This window comes from Numida meleagris, chromosome 8 (assembly GCF_002078875.1).
Source record: "Numida meleagris isolate 19003 breed g44 Domestic line chromosome 8, NumMel1.0, whole genome shotgun sequence".
NCBI classification, from domain to species: Eukaryota; Metazoa; Chordata; class Aves; order Galliformes; family Numididae; genus Numida; species Numida meleagris.
This window is the reverse complement of record NC_034416.1, coordinates 11,099,682-11,118,449: the sequence shown is the minus strand read 5'-3', so window position 1 is coordinate 11,118,449 and position 18,768 is coordinate 11,099,682. Positions and strand designations below refer to the sequence as shown.

Sequence of the window (18,768 nt, the reverse complement as noted above, 5' to 3'; positions counted from 1 at the left end):
ATACCGGAACCGCATTGAGGTCTTCCCCGAGAACGCATCCCTGCTGCTGCGGGACCTGCAGCTCAGTGACAGCGGGGTGTACAGCGTCACCTTCCCACAGCAAAATCAAATCAGGTGAATCACCCTAGTTGTGCACAATCAGCATGTTCCCCCTGAGCATCCTGACAAAGGTAATTACCCATGTGCCTGGACAGACTCCTCCTGCATCCCCCCTGCAGAATGCCTGCCCTCCTGGCACAGCCTGGACAGCAGAGATGTCTCTGTAGGAGGTGGCAGTCTCTAGTAGATGCTTCTCCTCTCTCCTTCCACAGACACTGAGCGAGGAGCGGGAGGCACAGCTGCACGCATCCCTTGCTACATCCTCGGAGCCTGCTACTGCTTCATCCTGCTGCTCCTGCAGCTGCTCTTCCACCTGCTGTGCCTGCGGGGCAGCTGCCAGCAGCAGAGCTGTCCTGGAGAAGCTTGCAGCTGCTGCTGGGGAGAAGAAGGCCGACGAGTGGGAGCAGACAGAGCCGGCACCCCAGGACACTGCAGTGTGCAGGCAGAATGAGTGTGCTCAGCAGTGCCTCGGGCTGTTTTCCCCAACACCAGCCCCTGTGCTGGAGAAACCCAGGCATCCCCAAGAACCTGTCCCTGCCTGCAGCGCACAACCACTTCCTCATTCACATTCCCGCACCGTTAAGTAACCCATCCTGTGAGCAAATAAACACCCCTTCCTCCACCAAAACTGTCTCCCAAGTGCCTGATGTGAGGCTGCAGCATCACTTGAGACAGTCCCAGCAGCAAAGCAAGAGATGGGAGGCCATTTACCAAAGCTTCAGGCCTGCCATGGATGGTGGTGGCACCTCAGGCTGGGGGTCGGGGCCCCAAGGCTGATGTGCAGGGCAGGAGATGGGCAGCTTCCGAGGCTGACAGATTGCAGAGGGTCAGGGTGGGCAGCACCAACAGTCCTGGCCTCAGCCACCAGCTGCAGGCTGGGCTCCTGCTCCAGCCCGGGCACAGGAGTGTCTAGAGATTCCTGTGGGCTCATGTCTTCTTCCACTAGAATCTGCCTGCCCTTGGGATCCTCCTGGCACCTGGGATTCCCCCTGCACATCATGCAGTGCCCGTGGCCTCCCCTCTCCGCTCACACGCACAGGAAGGAGCCCGGTCTCGCCCACCCGCAGCGAACCCAACGGGTGCAGAGGGGCTGAGCCAGAGCCGCTGACTTCCTCCTGGGCCAGGAGAGCACGGCAGCCTCAGGAGATGTGCGGCGGGCGGCGCTGCTGGGACCTCGGCTCCCTCCTGCTGCTGCTGCTGCTGCTGGGTGAGTCGGGGCTGGGGCTCGCTGGAGGCTGCAGCCGCTGCCGGGCTGGCTGTGAAGCCAAGGGCCGGCGCTGGGCGTGTGGCTGCTCGGCAAGGGGCGGTGGGACACGGGGTGCTGTGGGCCCCGGGTGCTGAGAGTGGGGCTGAATGGCCACTGTGCTGCCTCCTCCTGCTCTGCAGGGCAAAACCTGGGTCTTCTCATCGACATCCCGCAGGATGTGGTCAGTGGCACCGTGGGGCAGTCCGTGCTCCTGCCTGTCTCCTACAGAGTCAACAGCTCCCTTTGCTTCCCAATGTCAATTCTGTGGAAGCTTGGGAACAGCCCACAAGTGATCATCACCTGCACAGTGCAGAACTGCTCCCTGGATGCTGAGGGAGCTCCCAAGAAATGCTCTGCAGTATGTTTCCCTCTTGCCACATACCGGAACCGCATTGAGGTCTTCCCCGAGAACGCATCCCTGCTGCTGCGGGACCTGCAGCTCAGTGACAGCGGGGTGTACAGCGTCACCTTCCAACAACAAAATCAAATCAGATGGATCACCCTAGTTGTGCACAATCAGCATGTTCCCCCCGAGCATCATGACGAAGGTAAGTGCCCATGTGCCTGGATAGATCCCTTCTGCACTGCCCTGGACATGGGGCATCAGGCATGGGCAGGAATGTGGTTCCCTTCCCATGGATATGAAGTGCTGCAGCAAAGGGAGGATTTCCAGGGGTATCGCAGCTGGTGCTGGTTGTGCTACTCTTTTACAGAAGGAAACCCACCCTGTTCTGCTCTGCCTGCTAAATTAGAAGTATGAGAGCTTGTTGTGCATGCAGCTGGTTGTCTTGTCTTTACCTGAGATGAATGGCTACAGATGAGAGAGACAGGTTCAGAAACTGAAGCACTGGGTCTGAGTGCCCAGGGTAATTCACAACTTGCTGGGCTTAATAGGGTGCTTGGAGATAAATCAGTAGCCACAGAGGCTGTGAAACATACAGCAAATTTTCTTCTACCACTCTGGTGCCACCCTACCTACAAAGCGGGGGAAATAATCTCCACTGCGGTATCTGCCACCCCTGAATTCCTTTAGGAAGCACTCACAGCACCTCTTGTCTTCCAAGTACCAGACAGCGAGGATCCAGGCAACACCCCTTACTACACAATTGGAGCTTGCTCTTTTATCGGCCTCTTTCTGCTGTTCCTGGCCCTCTGCATGTGGCGATGGGGTAGGTGGATCTGCTCCCGCATTTCTCCCTTTGAGGCTGCACCTCTGGGCGTGTTCCTGGGGGATAAAGGCAGTGGAGGGCTCTTCTCCCCCAAATCATTCCTTCCCTATGAGCTCCCCTTCAATGTGCTCCTCCTGCCATGCCTAAAGGGTTCCAAGTTTGTGGTGCAGCTTAACAAAGCAGAAGCACAGCACGGGGCAGCTGTGGTGGTTTTCTGCAGAACTCAGATATTTTAGTGCCGAGACCAGAACTGAGATACAGCATCACATCTAATCCGTAAAAGAGGTACAACTGATGGATGCAGAAATGCATCCTCTGAGTGTGGCTGTGATTATTCTGCTGTAGACACTTTAGAACTCCAGCTAGGGAGAATATCCTGGCATGTGTCCACTTGAGAATAAACCTGCAAGATGCAGGTCTCCACAGCTTCCATCAGCACCTTCACCCCTGAGGATGCCTTTGTCAGGAAGCAAATGCATTTCTATCCAAGTGGGAAACATCACTTGTAATTGGGTAAAATAGCCACAGAAATCTCCGTCTTCATGACAAAATCAGCATCAGCCCCTGGTGAAAGTGCCAGCAGTGTACCTCTGGTTCCCCAGGGCTCGGAGAGGGGAGGGCACGGCACAGCTGTGTGCCTGTCGGGTACTAACACTCCTTTTTTCTCAGGTGCAGCGCGGCAGAAGATGAGAACCACTACACAGCAGCAGGTACAGGAAAATTTTCTGAAAGCTCCTTGGGTGAATGCTAACTGCTGGCTTGAGTAAGATGCACTGAGCTGCAGGAATCGGTTGCTGAATATAAAATTAGGAAGCTAATTCAGTGTTGTAAGAGTAAGCTGTGAAGTGCCTGCCCTTCCCCCAGCTGCACAGTTCCCCTTTGCCTCCCTCCCAAAGCCCAGAGGAGCTTTCAGGTTTTAGGGACCTGAGAAACCTGAGAACAGCTTTGACCAACTGCAGCATCGAGGAAGGATGGTTACATGCAGAGAAATATGGAGACAATCTCTCTTCCCTGATTGCCAGCCTTTGGAATTTATGTTCAGAATGTCTTCAGGGGTCCATGTGGGCCATCTAGGGACTCATCTCATGCAGGGTTCCACCCGTGAGAAATAAAGCCTAGAGGAAGAGGCAAAGAAGCCTCCATAGGAGACATGAGAGCAGGACAGCCCCAGCTGCTCTGCAGGCTGTGTCTCACGTAGGACCCGGCTTAGTCGGAGAGGTCCTTGGGTAAAATGCTCCTTGCTGCTTGCGGTCAGCAGCTCTGGATCCCTTCTGATTCCAACACCTTTGGTGTTTTCTCTGTATTTCTCCAGGCCTCAAACACAGAGGACATCCACATGGAAACCACTGCAGTAGGGGACGTGGCAACCATTTATGCCACAGTTGGAGAAAACTTAGAAGAGACAAAGCCAAGAGCTTTACCAGAGACGGTCTACACATCCGTAACCTTCCCTCAAGTGCCTTCTGCTTTGGCTCCGAACCGTGCAGGAGATAGATTTGCAGCAGAGCCAAGGTGATGCTGTTGTCTGTCCCTTGTGACTGAACTCTTGGTGAGCCCACTCCTGCCCATGGAGTGTTTAAGTGCTTGGAGTAACAGACTATGGAAATGCATTAGTTTGCCTCAAAGCACGGTTTCTCTTGAATTTGAGGGATGAGATGGTTTTAGTTTCATCTTGAGACTTCCTGAGAGCACAAAGACACCGAATGCAAGAGAAAGATGCCAAAAGCAAAGGCAAAACAATTCACCCATCGACACACCTTAATTTGAGGGGTAATGGAGAACACTGAATGTATTTCAGTCTTCTGTCCCAGGGTCACTTACCAACTGCCTTGTCATATTAAAAGAATGTATGAAGATTTTTGAACCTGGTGTCCTTGTTTTTATGAGTATGCCAAGTAATACTTGAGCAAACCCTTCCTGCGGTAAACTTTGCTCAGCCTTGGGGTCCCATGGCAATAGCATTTTCAGATACCTGCAAAATGCAATGAGAGCATAGATCAATTTTGTTCCTCTCTGGGTTTCATGGAAAACTAGATAACAGGTACCGAAACTTGAGGCTCCATCGGTAATAAATGTACATTAGGACAGGATAAGAATGCTAGGCATCTCCCAACCACAACCAGGCTTGGAGAGAGCACAGAAACCTCTACTGCTGCCTCCCTCCCATTTGGGTTCTCCTGTGTTGGCTAGGATGATGTTCAAGAGGGATGACAATGATAGCGGTGGTCAAAGCCCCTCTACTGGCGCAAGCTGAAGTACAGGGCTGCTCTGCCCTTGTGAAACCCTGCTGATGTTCATTACAACAGTTTTTCTTCCAAAAACGGAAGTGCTTCATGATGATAAAACCACAAAAGCTGAAAAGCAGCCTTAGGTATGAATAGTACCTTTGCAGTGGTTAGCATGAGACCTCAAGCCCTGGAAAAGAAGAAATAGCTAAAAAATTGAAGCAGCAGCATATAAGTGCACAGGAATCATGTGTGTCAGTTTTGAGGCTGAAGCACTCATGGTCACCGCCTTACAACTTGTCCTTAAGCAGAGCTACAGTTGTCCCTGCCCAGCTTCTAAAGGATTTAGAAACACCATCCATGGAAAACATGGGAGAGCAAGGGAGGACTGCTGAAGGCACAGACCTGCTCTTGCATAGCTATGAGCCCCATCAGAAAAGCCTTTTAGTCTCCCAGGTTCTTGCTAAGCAACGAAATAACCTCACTAATTCCTAGATCTAAATTTGTAACAGCCAATGTTCACTCAGAAACACAACCACATCACTGTGAAGCTTACGTCTCCCAAAGCAGCTTCTTGGAGAAGACATCTTTGGAGAACACAGCCCCTGAAATGTCATCTGTAAAGAGGACCTGCAAGGGCAGGGGGCATTAAATCCTCCCTTGTAGGACCAGGATCTTGCAGGGTGGCAGCAGGGAGAACTTGTAGGAAGTCCAAGTCCAAGTCCATGCTCAACTAATGCACAATGAGCAGAAATGCCCATTCTTCCATGGGATTTATCAGGTCCAGGAATGGACTTGAACGCGGCACCCAACCCAGAATGGGCAGATCTCAGCTTAAGTGCTTTCAGTAGGGACAATCTACAGGCTGCTGGGGTGTGACGCTAAGATTTGGGCAAGGTGATGCAGCTTCCCTCTTGGCATGAGAACATATATCAGCAAACAGCAGTAAGACATATTTTTCCCTAATTATGCCCAAGACAAGCTGAAAACAGCAGAAAATAAAGTTTTGCATGAGTTTCCAGAGTTTTGCCTGATCTTTCTGCTCTTTGTTAGCATTGAAGTGCATTGCAGTTTGTTGTCAGCTTGAAGGAGTGGCTGAGGTGTCATGGCTGGGGTGAGTTAGAAGCTAGTGATGAGAAGAGGAAGAAAGCAGCATGGTCTGAGAGAGCCCATCCCAAAATAAAGGGTAATTACAGCAGATTCCTAAACATTCTGTGCAAGTGCTGTGATTTTCGCTTTCACTTTATCACGTCTGTAGGAAAATGCTTTACTTTTTGGCAACTCGCTTGCTTTGGAGCTAAAATTCTCTTTCTGCCATCCTCAGTCTTGGGCAAGTTGGTGAGTGGCAAGATGCAACACTGACACCAGTTCTCTGCAGTTTTGTGCTAATGAGGCTTGCCAAGTCGTGCTCTCCGTGCTGGGTCATATGCAAACAGGATAGCTGCGCTTGTAGCACGGTGTGGTTGAAACTCCACACTTCTTTGGCAGACTGCAAGGGTAGCCCAGGGGACAGGAAAGCAGGTCCTCATGCAGCAGAGAGGTGTGGGGAGTCATAGAATCATAAAGACTGGAAAAGACATCTAGGACCTTGTAGTCCTAGTCCATCACAGACTCCCTGCAGCAAGCCCTTGGCTCTGCTTGCAGCCCACGCTATGTGCCAAACACAGAGCAAACTGCAGAAACCGGTAGAGCACAAACTAAAAGAGAAAGGAGGAATGGTTGGCCACATTTTCTCCGTCAGGTTTGCCTGCTGCCATGTTCCTGCCCTCTTCCCTCCCCCTGCCCTGACGTTCTGCTCTCCCTCTTGCTTCGTGCTCCACTGGCGACATTTTGTCCTCACCTCCGCCATGTCACGGCCTCTAACTTGCGCTGCAGCCTCATCGGCTGCCTCTGCCTTTCCATTTCCTCCTCTGAGCAGCTTCTTCACAGGTCTCTGCCTCTCTGGTCCCTTCTCTGCCTGCTCTTTGTAGCTTTTAAAGGTCAGTGTGGCTTTCTTTGTGGCTGCAGATAGCTTGGTGCTCGCAGGCCACCCCCTCAGACAGTGCTTGCTGCATCTCAGAGCAGCTTCCGCTGCCAGATGCTTGCAGCCTTTGATTTTGAAGACTCACTCAGTGCATCGTTCCTCTCAGTGGCCCTACTGCTTGTCCTAGCTTCTTCTTCCATGTTTTAATCCATCCCATGTGGCTGAAAGTCATCTTCTGCCGAGTACCACCTGCTCTGAGTGGGGCAGGGGACCCAGTGACGAAGGGCATGGAAAATGCCGACATACCCAATGCCTCCTTCATCTCAGTCTTCACCAGTAAGACCAGTCTCCCTTGGTGGGTAGGGAGCAGGTTAGGGAGCAGCCAAGCCAGCTGGACATATGTAGGCCCATGGGGCCTAATGGGATGCACCCACAAGCTCTGAGGGGGTGACTGATGGCATGGTAAGGCTGCTCTTGATTGTCTTTGGGAGGCTGTGGCAACCAGGAGAGGTTCATGAAGGCTGGTGGAGGGCAAGCATCACTCCTGCCTTCAGAAAGGGGCAGGAAGGAAGACCTGGGGGAGCTCCAGGATGATCAGCCTCCCCTCTAATCCTGCGTAGGTGATGGAAACCACTTTCCAACACGTGATGGGCAAGGAAGCGATTGGGAAGAGTCAGCGTGGATTTATGGATAAGAAATCCCACGTAACCAACCTGACAGCCTTCTGCCTTCAAGTGGCTGGTTGGTAGATGGGGGCAGATCAGTGGATGATGCTTACCTCAGCTTTAGTGAGGCTTTTGACGCCATCTCCCAAAACATCCTCATAGAGAAGCTGACAAAGTGTGGGTTGGATAAGTGAATTTGTCAAGCTTGTGGGGCTGAAGAACCAGGCCAAGACACTCAAAACCAAACAGAACGTGGTCCTGGTGACCATTTCTAAGAGGCTCTGTGTGAGCAAGGCACTGGACTACAAAAAATGCCTGCAAACCTCCACTACTCTGCCATTCCAGGACTCTGCCATCCTATTTACTTAGAGTGAAAGAGTGTCACAGGGCTTCACCAGAACTGATCCGGTGGAGAAGTCGCATTACTGATTTTTTTCCCCTCTCTTTTAACAGTATGTGGAGAATTTAGAAAAGCTCTGGGTAAACCCCTCAGCCAAGCACCTCCCTGGCAAAGGCCAGGGTGCTCCAAACTGCCTGCAACAGGAATGCTGAGATCAACCAACAAACGCAATTTTCTTCCTCATCCAGACACTTCTGATTTCTAGCAGAGATCAGTGACTGTCCATTAGTGACGAGCTGGGTTACAGCAGCATGGGAGTGGGAAAGTGAGGCCTTTGGACAGGCTGTGACATTAGGTACACATCCGCTGATGGTCAGCTGCTCTTATCTCTCTCCAACCGCAAGAAGGTGCTCTGGCCCAAAGCAGCGTGTGTGCAAACCTTTCCTTGCAGCAATATTTACAGGTCCGTGCTGCTGTGTTTGTTGTTTGATCTCTCCCAGCCCCTTAAATGGTGCAGGGTGAACACAAGTGCCAGAAAAGCCTTTGAAGTTTTTATGAAAGGGGTTAACTTACCTCATTTTTCATGTCATTCGTTTAAGATTCAGTGTAGAACATGAGTTTAAAATTTCCTCCCAAAAAGCTGAGGAAGGAATAACGTGGTAGAGAATCCTGATGGGTAAGAAGGTCTCTTTGGTGAGGTGGGCGTGGATGCTGGGGACATGGTGGGAGCATCTCCTCCAAGGAGGGGAAAGAGCTGCTGCTCCTAGTGACAAACTGCATTGTTCTGCTGCAGCTGAACACCAGCACCTTCACACTTCTTTCAGTTGCTTTTAGTTTTGCAACTGTCCTGAGCTACCCGGGTGCAGCATTGCTTTGTTACGGCTGAATACGAATGACCAGTGATGTGACCCTGCACTGAGGAACCAAGGAGATGGGAACAGAGAGCCTGTACTTTGCTGGGCACAGGGAAATGGAGAAGTTTTATTAAAAATGAAAATGCACTGTCGACAACAAAACAGTGTGAAAAGATCCAAGTGGGAACAGCCTCTGCTTTAGCAAAAAAAAAAAAAGGAAAAAAAAAGGGGGAGATCACCAGCTGTGACAAATCATAGTGTGGGAAGCACCAAAACTCAGAGATGGAGCTGCAAGGTATGCACAGGTTTCACATGTGGCCAAGATTGCTGAGGTAACCCTATCAGAAGCACCAGGGAGAGCTAAGTCAGCCTATGTAGTAGTGTCAGAAATATTAAATTTAGGGGTGGACGTGCTCCAGATGCTACATTTGGGTGGTGAGGCACTGGAGCAGGTTGCCTAGAGAAGCGTTATGGAGGTGGTCAAAGGCAGGTGGCACAGGGCTTTGAGCAACCTGATGTAGCGATACATGTCCCTGCCCATGGCAAGAGATCAGACCAGAGGATCTTCCAACCCAAACCACTTGGTTCTTCTATGATTCTGTGTAGCAGAATGAGGAACAATGGTCCCAGCATCCACCTCACTCTGGTTTTGGTGGCCCAGAGGGGTCAGGTGGAGCCGGCCATGCTCAACAGGGCAAGAAATCTTTCTCTGGAGCTCTGGTTCCAAGCTCCAACCTCCCCAAGCCTCTCATCTCTCCCATTAAACCTGGTCCCCAGGTGCTCCTTCAGTGCACTCTTCCTTAAAATGAAATTTCTCTTGCAGAAATCTTGTGGTACATGGGTGATCTCATTCTGCATCTGCCTTGGTAGAGGAGAAAACCACTGGAAGTGAAACAAAGCCCCTGTCACTGCTAGAAACAGGCTAGAGGATGAGAAACAGCCTCAGGGAACTGGGATGCTCTCGGGGGGACAGGACAGAAGATGCACGAGCTGTAAGAAAGAGATGGAGATGGATCTTCTGACCTCACCTAGAATTTACATTGCTTTCAGAATGGAAATAGGAACCCCTCCAAGAATTGGAGCCGTGTGGGCGCTTCTCCCTGCCTTGTCCTGACCACCAAGAGCTGCATTTCTGACGGGGCCACTTCTGGGGCACAGCCTGGCTCCTGGGGACGAGGTGCCCTGCTCCCTGAGGGAACGGGATCGGGATGGGCAGCACCACGCTGGGGCGGGAGCGGCTGCAGCCGGCAGAAACCTCCCAGGAAGGAGGAGAAGCGGCAGCAGGGGCAGAGAGGAGCGGCCAGAGAGGAGACGTGAGCCTGGAGCCAGCCCAGCCTCGGCACTGCCCTCCAGAGCAGAGCGTCAGCCGTCCAGCTCCTCGCGAGCAATAACCTGACTCGGAATTAGTATTTTTTTCATACAGCAATTTTGAGACTTTTCTCCTCGACGGATGCTGCTGCACCACCCCGTGGAGCTGCTGGGGATGCTCCTGGCAGGTAAATGGGGGTTTGATGCCACCCAGTGGGCTCCAGTCCGAATCCTCACTTGGGGCACACCAGCACAGGTGTAAGCTGTTGTGCAATTATGCATAGGGATCGCTGGTCTATACAGGTGAGGCTTTTTAAAATGGGGCTAAATGCTCTTCTTGAGCAGGGAAGAGTGTTTCTGTTTTGCTGTCCAAAGGCAGAGGAAATAGAGGGAGCCCAGGAGCATGGCACTGAGGCTGAAAGTTTTCTGCAGGTAGGTTTATACTGAGGTCAATATATGTGGCAACACAACATTTATTGCAGCCATGGGAATAATCTCACTGTGATCTTTACATGTGGACTGGCTGGCTTGAAGAACAAACATACAAAGGTTTTCAGGCTGAGCTTCTAAAATGGGGAAAAAAACCACCTGCTAAGGTATATGCAGTTGTCCAGGTGTCATAGTGTTAGTGAGTGCTGAGCACCAACAGGATGAGCTCAGGATACTAATGTTGTAAAAAGATGTTTGTCATGAAGTATTTTCTCTTATTTCATGTTAATGATACCATGTGAAGAGTGCCCTTCTAGAGTAAGGGGACTTTCTGTTATAAACTCATTTATTCTCCTTGCACACAACTCTCAGATGATGAAGGCACAAAATAAAACCTGATGGCTGTTTGTATAGGTTACCACCATGAGAACTGGAAAAACCATCAGCTGGGTTCGTTTTGTTTGCCTTGTTACGGCTGATTTCTATCCTGTGCTGCAAAATCGCTAAGGGAAATAGCAAGCTTGCTCGGGAAGGATGGATTTCAGGAGGGTTTGCAGTGTGAATGCACAGCGACAGCCTTTGTCGGGGCAGGAACTGAGACATGGCAGAGGGAGAAGAGGAAGCGCAGCCTGCACTGCCTGCTGGGTCTCTGCTGCTGCTCCCCACCTCTGCCAGGGTGCTCGGGGTCAGCCTGGCCGTCCTGCTGAGGGGAAGAAGACCTCGAACACAAATCCTGGAGCCTCCATCAGCAGAGGCACAGGTGTGTTTGCTGTGCTAGGAGTGCAATTCATTGGGTTTGTGCCTGGCTAATAAGTATCCTTTCTTTCATGACTGTTACTGTTTCTAGGTAAACAAATGCCATGCCTCTCATTTCCTCTGCCCAAGGTGCCTCCTTCCTCTAAACTATTTACCCTCATCTTCTTTATTTGTTTGTTTCTGAGGGCTCCATTTTACAAGCCATGATTTTAGCAGTTATTTCTGCCTGGCTTTCCCTGAAAACTTCTTATTCTGTTTGGTCTGGGAGATGCGACCCCTTAAAGTCTTCAGAGCCTCATGAAAAACGCATAAATTGCCATGCATTTTGGAAAAGCAGCTCTTTCCCTCTCAGGTGGGAGTGAATAGATGCTTTCAGCTTCCATCTAGATCAGGAATTGGGATGGAGGTGCTTGATAAGTGCCTTGTGAGCACAGCCTGGTAGGAAAGGCCATCCTAAGACATAAAACTTGAGTAGAAGAGGTCTCAGCCCTGCAGCCTTTCTCAGAGCATCCAATATAAGCTCCAGATAGGATAACACACTGCCTAATGGCAATGGTTTGTGAGACAAGATGACCAGATGCCACCTGTGTGTCCTTGGCACAGTGAGTACCACAGCCCCTCCCAAGACTTGCTCCATCTCCCTGGCTTGTCTTCTCTCCATCTTCTTCCACCATCCAGGGCTGCTGGTGCCTTTGAAACAGGCTGTGGAAGTGGAGAGAGCCCTGCAGAGAAGAGTGGCCATGGTGGGTTCCTCAGTGCTGCTTGCGGGGCCGCTGAACATCACACTCATCCGCTCCATACAGTGGGAGCACCTCAATGGCACTGCTTCCTGCACCATCCTGCAGTATGAGAGGCACAACCTGACCGTCCACGTGCCCTACATTGCACGAGCCCGTCTGCATGCATCCAATGGATCCCTCCTCCTGGAGGACCTCCAGGAAAGTGACAGTGGCATCTACAGAGTGACTGTCAACCGGGCTGAAAGGGAGAGCTTGACAGTTTTGCTGGATGTCCTCAGTAAGTGGTGGCCGTGAGCAGGAGGAGTGAGGTGATGGATGCAGGCAATGTTTTTGAACATATGTGGATTATAAGCCAAGCAAAGGGGTTTGGGGAAGAGACCTGGGCTAAGCCTAACAGGCCAGTTGTGGGGAGCTTGGACCAGCCACGGATAGAGACATTACCAGAGAACTCTGGGAGACCCTCAGATCTGGTGATGCTTCTGCAGCATGTGGATGTGACAAAGGGCTTGACCCCATACTCAAGGCACCTTCCATCCCTTTTTTTCTGCTCTCTGAGGTGTGATGGAGGGGTTGGCAATGTTGTGGCCAGTGTCACCAATGCCGCATCATTTCCAAGGGGAAGCTGGTAGCACTAATGGAGTGAATCCCAGCAGGGTGGTCTTTATGGAGAAGTCACCAAAATCCTCCCCTGCACACCATGCTGTCTGTGGCTGTTTGCTATTTCCAGGCACAAAGTTGCAGAGATAAGAGCATGCTTTAAATAACACACAAGTCCCAAGTCCCTTCTTGATATTGCTCTTGCCAATTCCCTTAATTTGCTCTGTTTATTTTCTTTCTAATAATGCTGCTGCCATGATGTTACTGCAGCTTCTCTGTTGCAGAGAAATTTGCCTTTCTTTTCCTCTTTTTTTCCCCCCATCATATATTAAATGCCCTGTATTAACTCAAATATGATTTTTAAAAAATGACTCAACTAGGGAAACTCAATAAATACTGAAAAGCCCAGCAACCTTGAGCAGTGCAAGACTGTCCAGCAAAAGTCACCTGTGATCATATCCTTGCAGATTCAAGGATGCTTTAATGAAAGCTACCACCCTGCTCCCCACTGTGGATGGTCCTCTCAGGACTGAGAGAAGTGCTGCTGTTTCTGTTTCCTTTCCAGAGCCCGTGTCTCACCCCCAGCTCCGGAGCAGTGGCCTGGTGGCCAAGGCCAGCGGTGAGGTACTGTGTGAGGTGGCGGAGGGCAGGGCAGACACGTTCACCTGGAAGAAGGATGGGCAGATGCTTCCCCCAGACAGAAGTTACCACCTCTCCGGCAGCCTCAGTGTTTTGCACCTGAGGACAGCAATGAAGTCGGACTGTGGCTCCTACTCCTGCAATGCCAGCAATGGGATAAGCTGGCAGGAGGCCTCCCTGAACGTCACTGTTGCAGGTGATCACTAAAATAGCAGCTAAAAATGAGCTTCCCTTGGGCTGCCCAGAGAGACACGCAGAGATGCTGCTTCTCAGAACCCGACACTCTTCCTTTGCTCCACCTGTCCCTGTTCCCAGCATCCCTGGGTTACTTCACTCCATCTTTCTTCCTCCTTCGCCAAGGTCTTGCTGCCCAGGATGCCCGTGTAGTGTCGGCCAGAGCTCACTATTGTAGGATGATGGGCAGCCATCTGCAGTCTCCCATCCCACCTCTAGCCGGCGCCAAACCACAGATCTTGGTGGGATGGGCAGAAGAATTCGGCCACTCCTTCTTAGAGAATGTCCCTAAGCCTGGGTCAGCATCACAACCCTTGGCCAAGGCAGTGGTGGGCAGGGTGCCAGTGGGCAACACTCATTCCCAGTTGGTGTTTCATGGAACAGAGCCTCCAGCAGAAATAAATCCACCAGCTGGTAAACTGAGAAATCCAACCCAGCCATGATGGAACCCCATGGCCCAACAGAGCCCTCCATGTTGATCCTGCTGTGACCTCACTCCCAGCTTCATGGATTGTTTTTGTTGTTGTTTTTTTTTTTTTTTTTAGGTCTCTCCCCTGCCTTGCAGGATGTGCTGAGGATTTCAGTGGTCGCTGTGGTCTTTGCTGCTGTCTCAGGATGGGGCATAATTTTTCCCGTCTGCCAGTCTGAAAAGCTAAGAATAAGTGAGTCTGAACTGGGGGCAGCTGAACACCCAATTTCCTCCTCCAGTGGTCTGAGTGAGGAGCAAAGCTGTGAGAAGAGATGGTAACTGACTCATGCCCCCTTCCTGACAGCTAAACATCTCCCCTTCTCATCTGGAGGGTCTTTTTAAGAGTAAACTCTCCATGGTGGTTGGGTATTTTTGTTTGTTTGTTTTAAAGGAGAAAACTGATTTTTGTTCTGTTTTCAGGTTAGGTTAAACCCTAGCATATTCTTACATAATCTTGCTCAGAGAGTTGAGATGACTGAGACACTTCAATAGAAAATGAGGCATCTCAGGGCATTTTCTTTCTAAGACTCCATTTTAATAAAGTATTTTGCACTGTGCCATGGTTGCTGAGCCCTTTCCAGCTACCCCCTCTTGAAAGTGGGCCAACCCTACCATACCCTGGGCAGGGACACCCCACTGCAGCACCCCACCCAAAAGGAGAGCTGGGGACTGGTGTGGGGCAGCCTGGGGGGACATAGATGTCACCCCACTCTGCTCTGAATGTCTAGGGGGAGAGCTGTGGAGGTGGCTCAGTGCCTACACCTGCGGGCTAGTGTGCATCTCCTCCATCCTGGCTGGCACCGCCGGGCTCCTCTGGATGCGAGAAGAAGGTAAGGGCCATTTTTGGGGGTGTTGCAGTGCAGGTACCAATCCTTTGCAGGGGAAAGTGTATGGCATGCAAGAGCACTCATTGAGGTGGAGACCTTATGGGAGATGAACATCCCTGTGTTGGCTGGAGAGGAGAAGAGTGCTCCATAGATGGAATGGACCCATCAGGGACAACATGTAGTTTCTCCATGTGTGATTTCAGCTTGCCGTGGACAACCATATGGATTAGATACTCACTTATACCACAAATATAATTGTTCCCCCTTTTACACAAAGACTTTTCCCAGTGGATAACTGCAGAAGGGCACTTACATCAACCAAGGAATGGAGCTGCAGTTTGTTGGGAGTGGGAGGGAGGGGGTGGGGGTGGGGGTGTGACTGGAAAGGCCAGGAGGGTGAGAAAGGGACATGATGAAGATATATAAAAACCTGAAAGTGGTGGGCAAATGGAAGAAGTGGTGCTCAGCTCTGTGCCGTTCTCTTCCAGGCCCATCCATTGCTGTCATACTGCCTGAGATTGTCCTTTTGTATGTGATCGTGATCACCTTCCTAGTGGCCTCTACTGTGACATTCCAGCCGACAAAGCTCATCCAGCTCAAAAGCACAACAGGTGAGCTGTTCAAGAACGGCAAGAATGGAGATAATCTCCTTCACCATTTGGTTTTACTTTGCCACAGATCTCATCACCCACGTGCCAATTCACGCTGGCAGCCCCTGCCCACCTGTGGGAGCACACGTTGACGTTTCTTTCTTGCCCTTCCCGTGGCCAGCACAGCGCACGATGGGCTACGCTGCTCCTGGAGGGGTGCTCTTGGTGGTGGTGACGAGCAGCTTCCACATGAAGAACATCCACCAACGCCATGGTGAGAAGGCTGTCTGCCATAGCCCTTCTGCTCTCCCATTTGGAGCTGGGACTGCTCCAAAAAATCCATCAAATTGTTGATGTTTTTTCTTTTTCAGAGAAGATTTGCTTGCTTTTTTATTTCAAAGTGTACTTATGGATGTTTTCATAGTAGCAAACTGCTTTTCTCTTTTCCTTCTGACGGAGTTTTCTGCTGCTCTTTCCCTGTCTGACCGCAGAAGAAGGCTGCACGGCATTTGTGGATGTCACCACCCTTGTGGTCAGCACGGCCGCAGTGCTGGCCCTGCCACTCCTCGCCATCTTCCTCTGCTGTAAGTGCCCCTTCTTATTTCCCTGAGCTCATATGACATCAAGCACCAATGTGAATTATTCAAAACTTGTTTTCTCTGCTTCCGAGAAGTCCTCCTAACCTCTCTGGTGACAATTTCCCATCCCTATCGCAGCCCTAGATGTCATCCCCTGAATTCAGTGCCCCATGCTGTGCCTCTCAGGTGCTTTCAGTGATGTCTGGGAGCAAATGTGTTTTTTCACAGATCACACAACACAGGGATGGCTGCAGGAACATGACTCCAGTTGTGCAGACAAGGAAAGGTACAGCCTTCTTTGCCTTTTCCCATGTAAATTCATAAGTGTCATCTTAGAGTGAAAAGAGTGGGATATGGAAACCAACAAATGCCTTGTTCCAAGGTTTAGACCCCAAGAAAGGCGCAAACCAGCTCTGACCTCCCACTCCCTGATTTCACCCTGGGTTTGGGATGGGATGCTCTGGTGGGGCCAATGTCCAAGGCAAATCCAATGCACAGCCTCAGTCAGCTTCTTTGTGCCCCAGCCAAAACCATCCTGAGCTGGAGGAAGGAGCATCACAGCTGTGCACAGGGTCTTGTTGGGGTTTGGGGATGTGCAGGGTTTGGGGCCTCAGGCGTGGGGCAGGGCTGCACCTGTGGATCCTCTGGTCAGCACATGGAATCATGGAATGGTTTGGGTTGGGAGGGACCTTGAGGATCATTTGGTCCAACACATCTATTAACAGGTCAGGTTGCTCAAAGCCCCATCCAACCCACCTTTAAACACCTCCAACGATGGGGCACCCTCACTTGTGAGACATTTCTTCCTCCAGGTCCTTTGAGATGTCCCTGCCCATCAGCAAGGATCCTGGCTTCACCTCCTAGACGTAGGGGACGTTTCCTGCGTGGCTGACTCAACGTGTTAGTGGCTCTCAGTTTCATAGGTCTGAGCCTACGATATCTTGATGATAAACAGCAATGAAATGAATCATTTGTCTTTTTTCTTTTGAATGCAGCACTAGAGATTTCTAATGCACATTTTCCCATGTATTCTCCTCTTTAAAGGCATCTTGGAGTCTGGTTTTAAAACTAGTTACAAGCATCTCCCTCACTAGTTTATGGCATTAAGGAGGCTGTGTGTGTTTCTGAGTGTGTGTAGGTAAGCAACCATCCCCACCCCCGCTGTTTCCTGCTGCCACATGAGGCCATACTTTAGTGCTTTCTCTCTACGTGCAGATGACTTCAGGGTGCTTTGCAAGGCAGGTTCAGGCTCTTCTCCCCCTTATCCACAGCTCTGTGTGCTCCCTGAGCACCCCCTGCAGACCTTTGCAAATGAGATGGCATCTCCTAAGGACTGCCTTTCTCCTCACCCAGCAGCATCCATGCCTGCAGCAACCTTCATGTACTTTAAAACTATTTGCTTAAATGCAAATCGCTCTGAAGGAGCACTGCAGGTGTCACTGGCTGTTGACAAGGGCTCCTTTGTTCCCTGCTGGGTTTTTCTGCACAGAGGGGAAAATAAGGGATGTTTTGGGGTGTGGTGTGCAGGCCAAGATGTGAGCGTTGCCTGCACAGAGGATTTCCTGCCCCCACTGCAGCATGGGGGAGGGGAGGTCTGGCTCCAGGCAACCAACAGTAATCTGGATGCTCTTTGACTTCATTTTCCTGCTTCTCCTCTTTGTTACTCCTGCCTGAAATTCAGGCATCTCATCTAGCTCTCACTTTACCCCCCCACACCCATTGGTTTCCTCTTGCATTGACTTCAGCAGGGGCTGTATTTCAGAGCTCAGCAAGTTTAAGCAGTGTTAAACAGGGAGTGCACAGAGGTTGTTACAGCCTTCAGCAGCACTTCAATGAACAAAGCAAAGAGCGCATGGACCTAGCTCCTGTCTAATTGGCTTTTAGGCAAGATGCTCCCATCCCATCAGGATCCCAATTTGATATTCAGCTTTTTGCCAGTACCAGACAGCATTCTCTGCTGGACCAGATTGCTGCTGTTTTAGGGGTGAGGGTTAAGAATTCACTCATTTTTTCAGCTTTTTAAAGTCTCTCCTTCAGTTCACTCCATGCAGCAGCAGCTGAGTGCTTGCAGTTCTGCAGGTGGGATCCTCAGGGCTGGCCCAAGGGGAAGCAAACACAAATCGAACCCATGATGAGACTTTGCTGCCCTTTGTAAGGGAAATACCCTGCAACCAATCAATGCCACTGGAAACTCTGATTAGTTAAGGACTGCAGTACCCCTCTCTGAGGGGGGTTTGTCTTATCTGCCTGTGTTTCTCTTATCTGCCCACCTTCTGTCACACTTTTATGTTGCCTGGTACCTGTGGGTACATGAAATTATCTATTGACTTTTTGTCTTTGCTTAGTTTTGTTTGCAATACCATTAAGCTTTAAAAAAAAAAAATGGTTTAACTGAGCAGGCTAAAGCAGGCTGTGGGATGTGATGATCAGTCCATGGAAGGAGTTGTTTGTGCCCCACAGAGTGCCCCAATGTGGGGCTGTGCCTCCCCAGGGGCAGCACTTTCTATTTCCCCTTGTTGAGCCCCACAAGGCCCATCACCCCACGTCTCCAGCCCGCTTAGTTCCCCCTGGATGCCGGTATCACCATGGGTGCCACTCATCCCAGCTTGGTGGCACTGCTGAGGATGCTGGGCAATGCTGGCCCCAGCGCTGACCCCCAGGACACACTGCCAGTGGGGCCTTGTGCTGCTGCCCTTAACCCAGCTGTTCTGCTGGTAATCAGCTCTCTGCTGACCATCCAGAGCCCACCTATCTACTTCATCCGTTTGCTTATGGGGTTGCCAAAAGCCCAACCTGCCCAGTGCAATGCTGACAGGTAGAAGGACAGAGAAGGAACCAGGGCATGGCAGCTTTCAGGACCTCTAGCAGGCAGGTAATGCTGGTGGACTGAGTTTACGTGGCAAGGTTTTGGTAGCAGAGGCTGCATGGGCGTGAGCAGAGCCCTGGAGCTGTCCTATGGTATATATATCATTGTCTGTCCCAGGCAGACCAAGAAGGGACCTCTTGCCAGTACTGGTTTGAAGAAGTAATTGCACAAAAT

The 18,768-nt window shown here is 50.9% G+C and overlaps 2 protein-coding genes across 19 annotated transcripts in view; both read left to right on the top strand.

The window, feature by feature from the left end:
- Positions 1-4,375, top strand: part of LOC110403217 — a 9,333-nt gene extending 4,958 nt beyond the window's left edge. Inside the window, exons 1-6 of one of the 4 annotated variants that reach the window (XM_021406229.1) lie at positions 8-170; positions 312-1,306; positions 1,486-1,893; positions 2,410-2,514; positions 3,184-3,224; positions 3,827-4,375. In XM_021406229.1, the coding sequence (XP_021261904.1) occupies positions 1,246-1,306; positions 1,486-1,893; positions 2,410-2,514; positions 3,184-3,224; positions 3,827-4,030 (819 nt within the window). In that variant the 5' untranslated portion in view covers positions 8-170; positions 312-1,245 and the 3' untranslated portion in view covers positions 4,031-4,375. Of the gene's footprint in view, positions 1-7; positions 171-311; positions 1,307-1,485; positions 1,894-2,409; positions 2,515-3,183; positions 3,225-3,826 lie in introns of those variants that run through there. The other 3 variants (XM_021406227.1, XM_021406226.1, XM_021406228.1) reach the window with 3 other exon arrangements.
- Positions 9,518-18,303, top strand: LOC110403156. 15 transcript variants are annotated; one of them, XM_021406050.1, is made up of 12 exons: positions 9,519-11,656; positions 11,733-11,797; positions 11,900-12,071; positions 12,957-13,226; positions 13,810-13,926; positions 14,462-14,563; positions 15,049-15,171; positions 15,239-15,424; positions 15,642-15,734; positions 15,957-16,014; positions 16,541-16,651; positions 16,773-18,303. In XM_021406050.1, the coding sequence occupies exons 1-11, from the start codon at positions 11,632-11,634 to the stop codon at positions 16,590-16,592; spliced, it is 1,263 nt and encodes a 420-aa protein (XP_021261725.1). In that variant the 5' UTR covers positions 9,519-11,631; the 3' UTR covers positions 16,593-16,651; positions 16,773-18,303. The 15 variants fall into 15 exon arrangements, with proteins under 15 accessions (XP_021261720.1, XP_021261725.1, XP_021261722.1 ...); XM_021406047.1 differs by having other exon boundaries at positions 9,520-10,057; XM_021406054.1 differs by having other exon boundaries at positions 9,521-10,301.

What these genes read in the sequence shown, in the direction of transcription:
- LOC110403156 (XM_021406039.1), top strand. Translation starts at nt 11,624, where the DNA reads ATGACCAGATGCCACCTGTGTGTCCTTGGCACAGTGAGTACCACAGCC. An exon ending in CCTCTGGATGCGAGAAGAAG is followed by an intron (nt 14,564 to 15,048) that starts GTAAGGGCCATT and finishes GTTCTCTTCCAG; the next exon opens with GCCCATCCATTGCTGTCATA. An exon ending in AGTTGTGCAGACAAGGAAAG is followed by an intron (nt 16,015 to 16,540) that starts GTACAGCCTTCT and finishes TTCTTCCTCCAG; the next exon opens with GTCCTTTGAGATGTCCCTGC.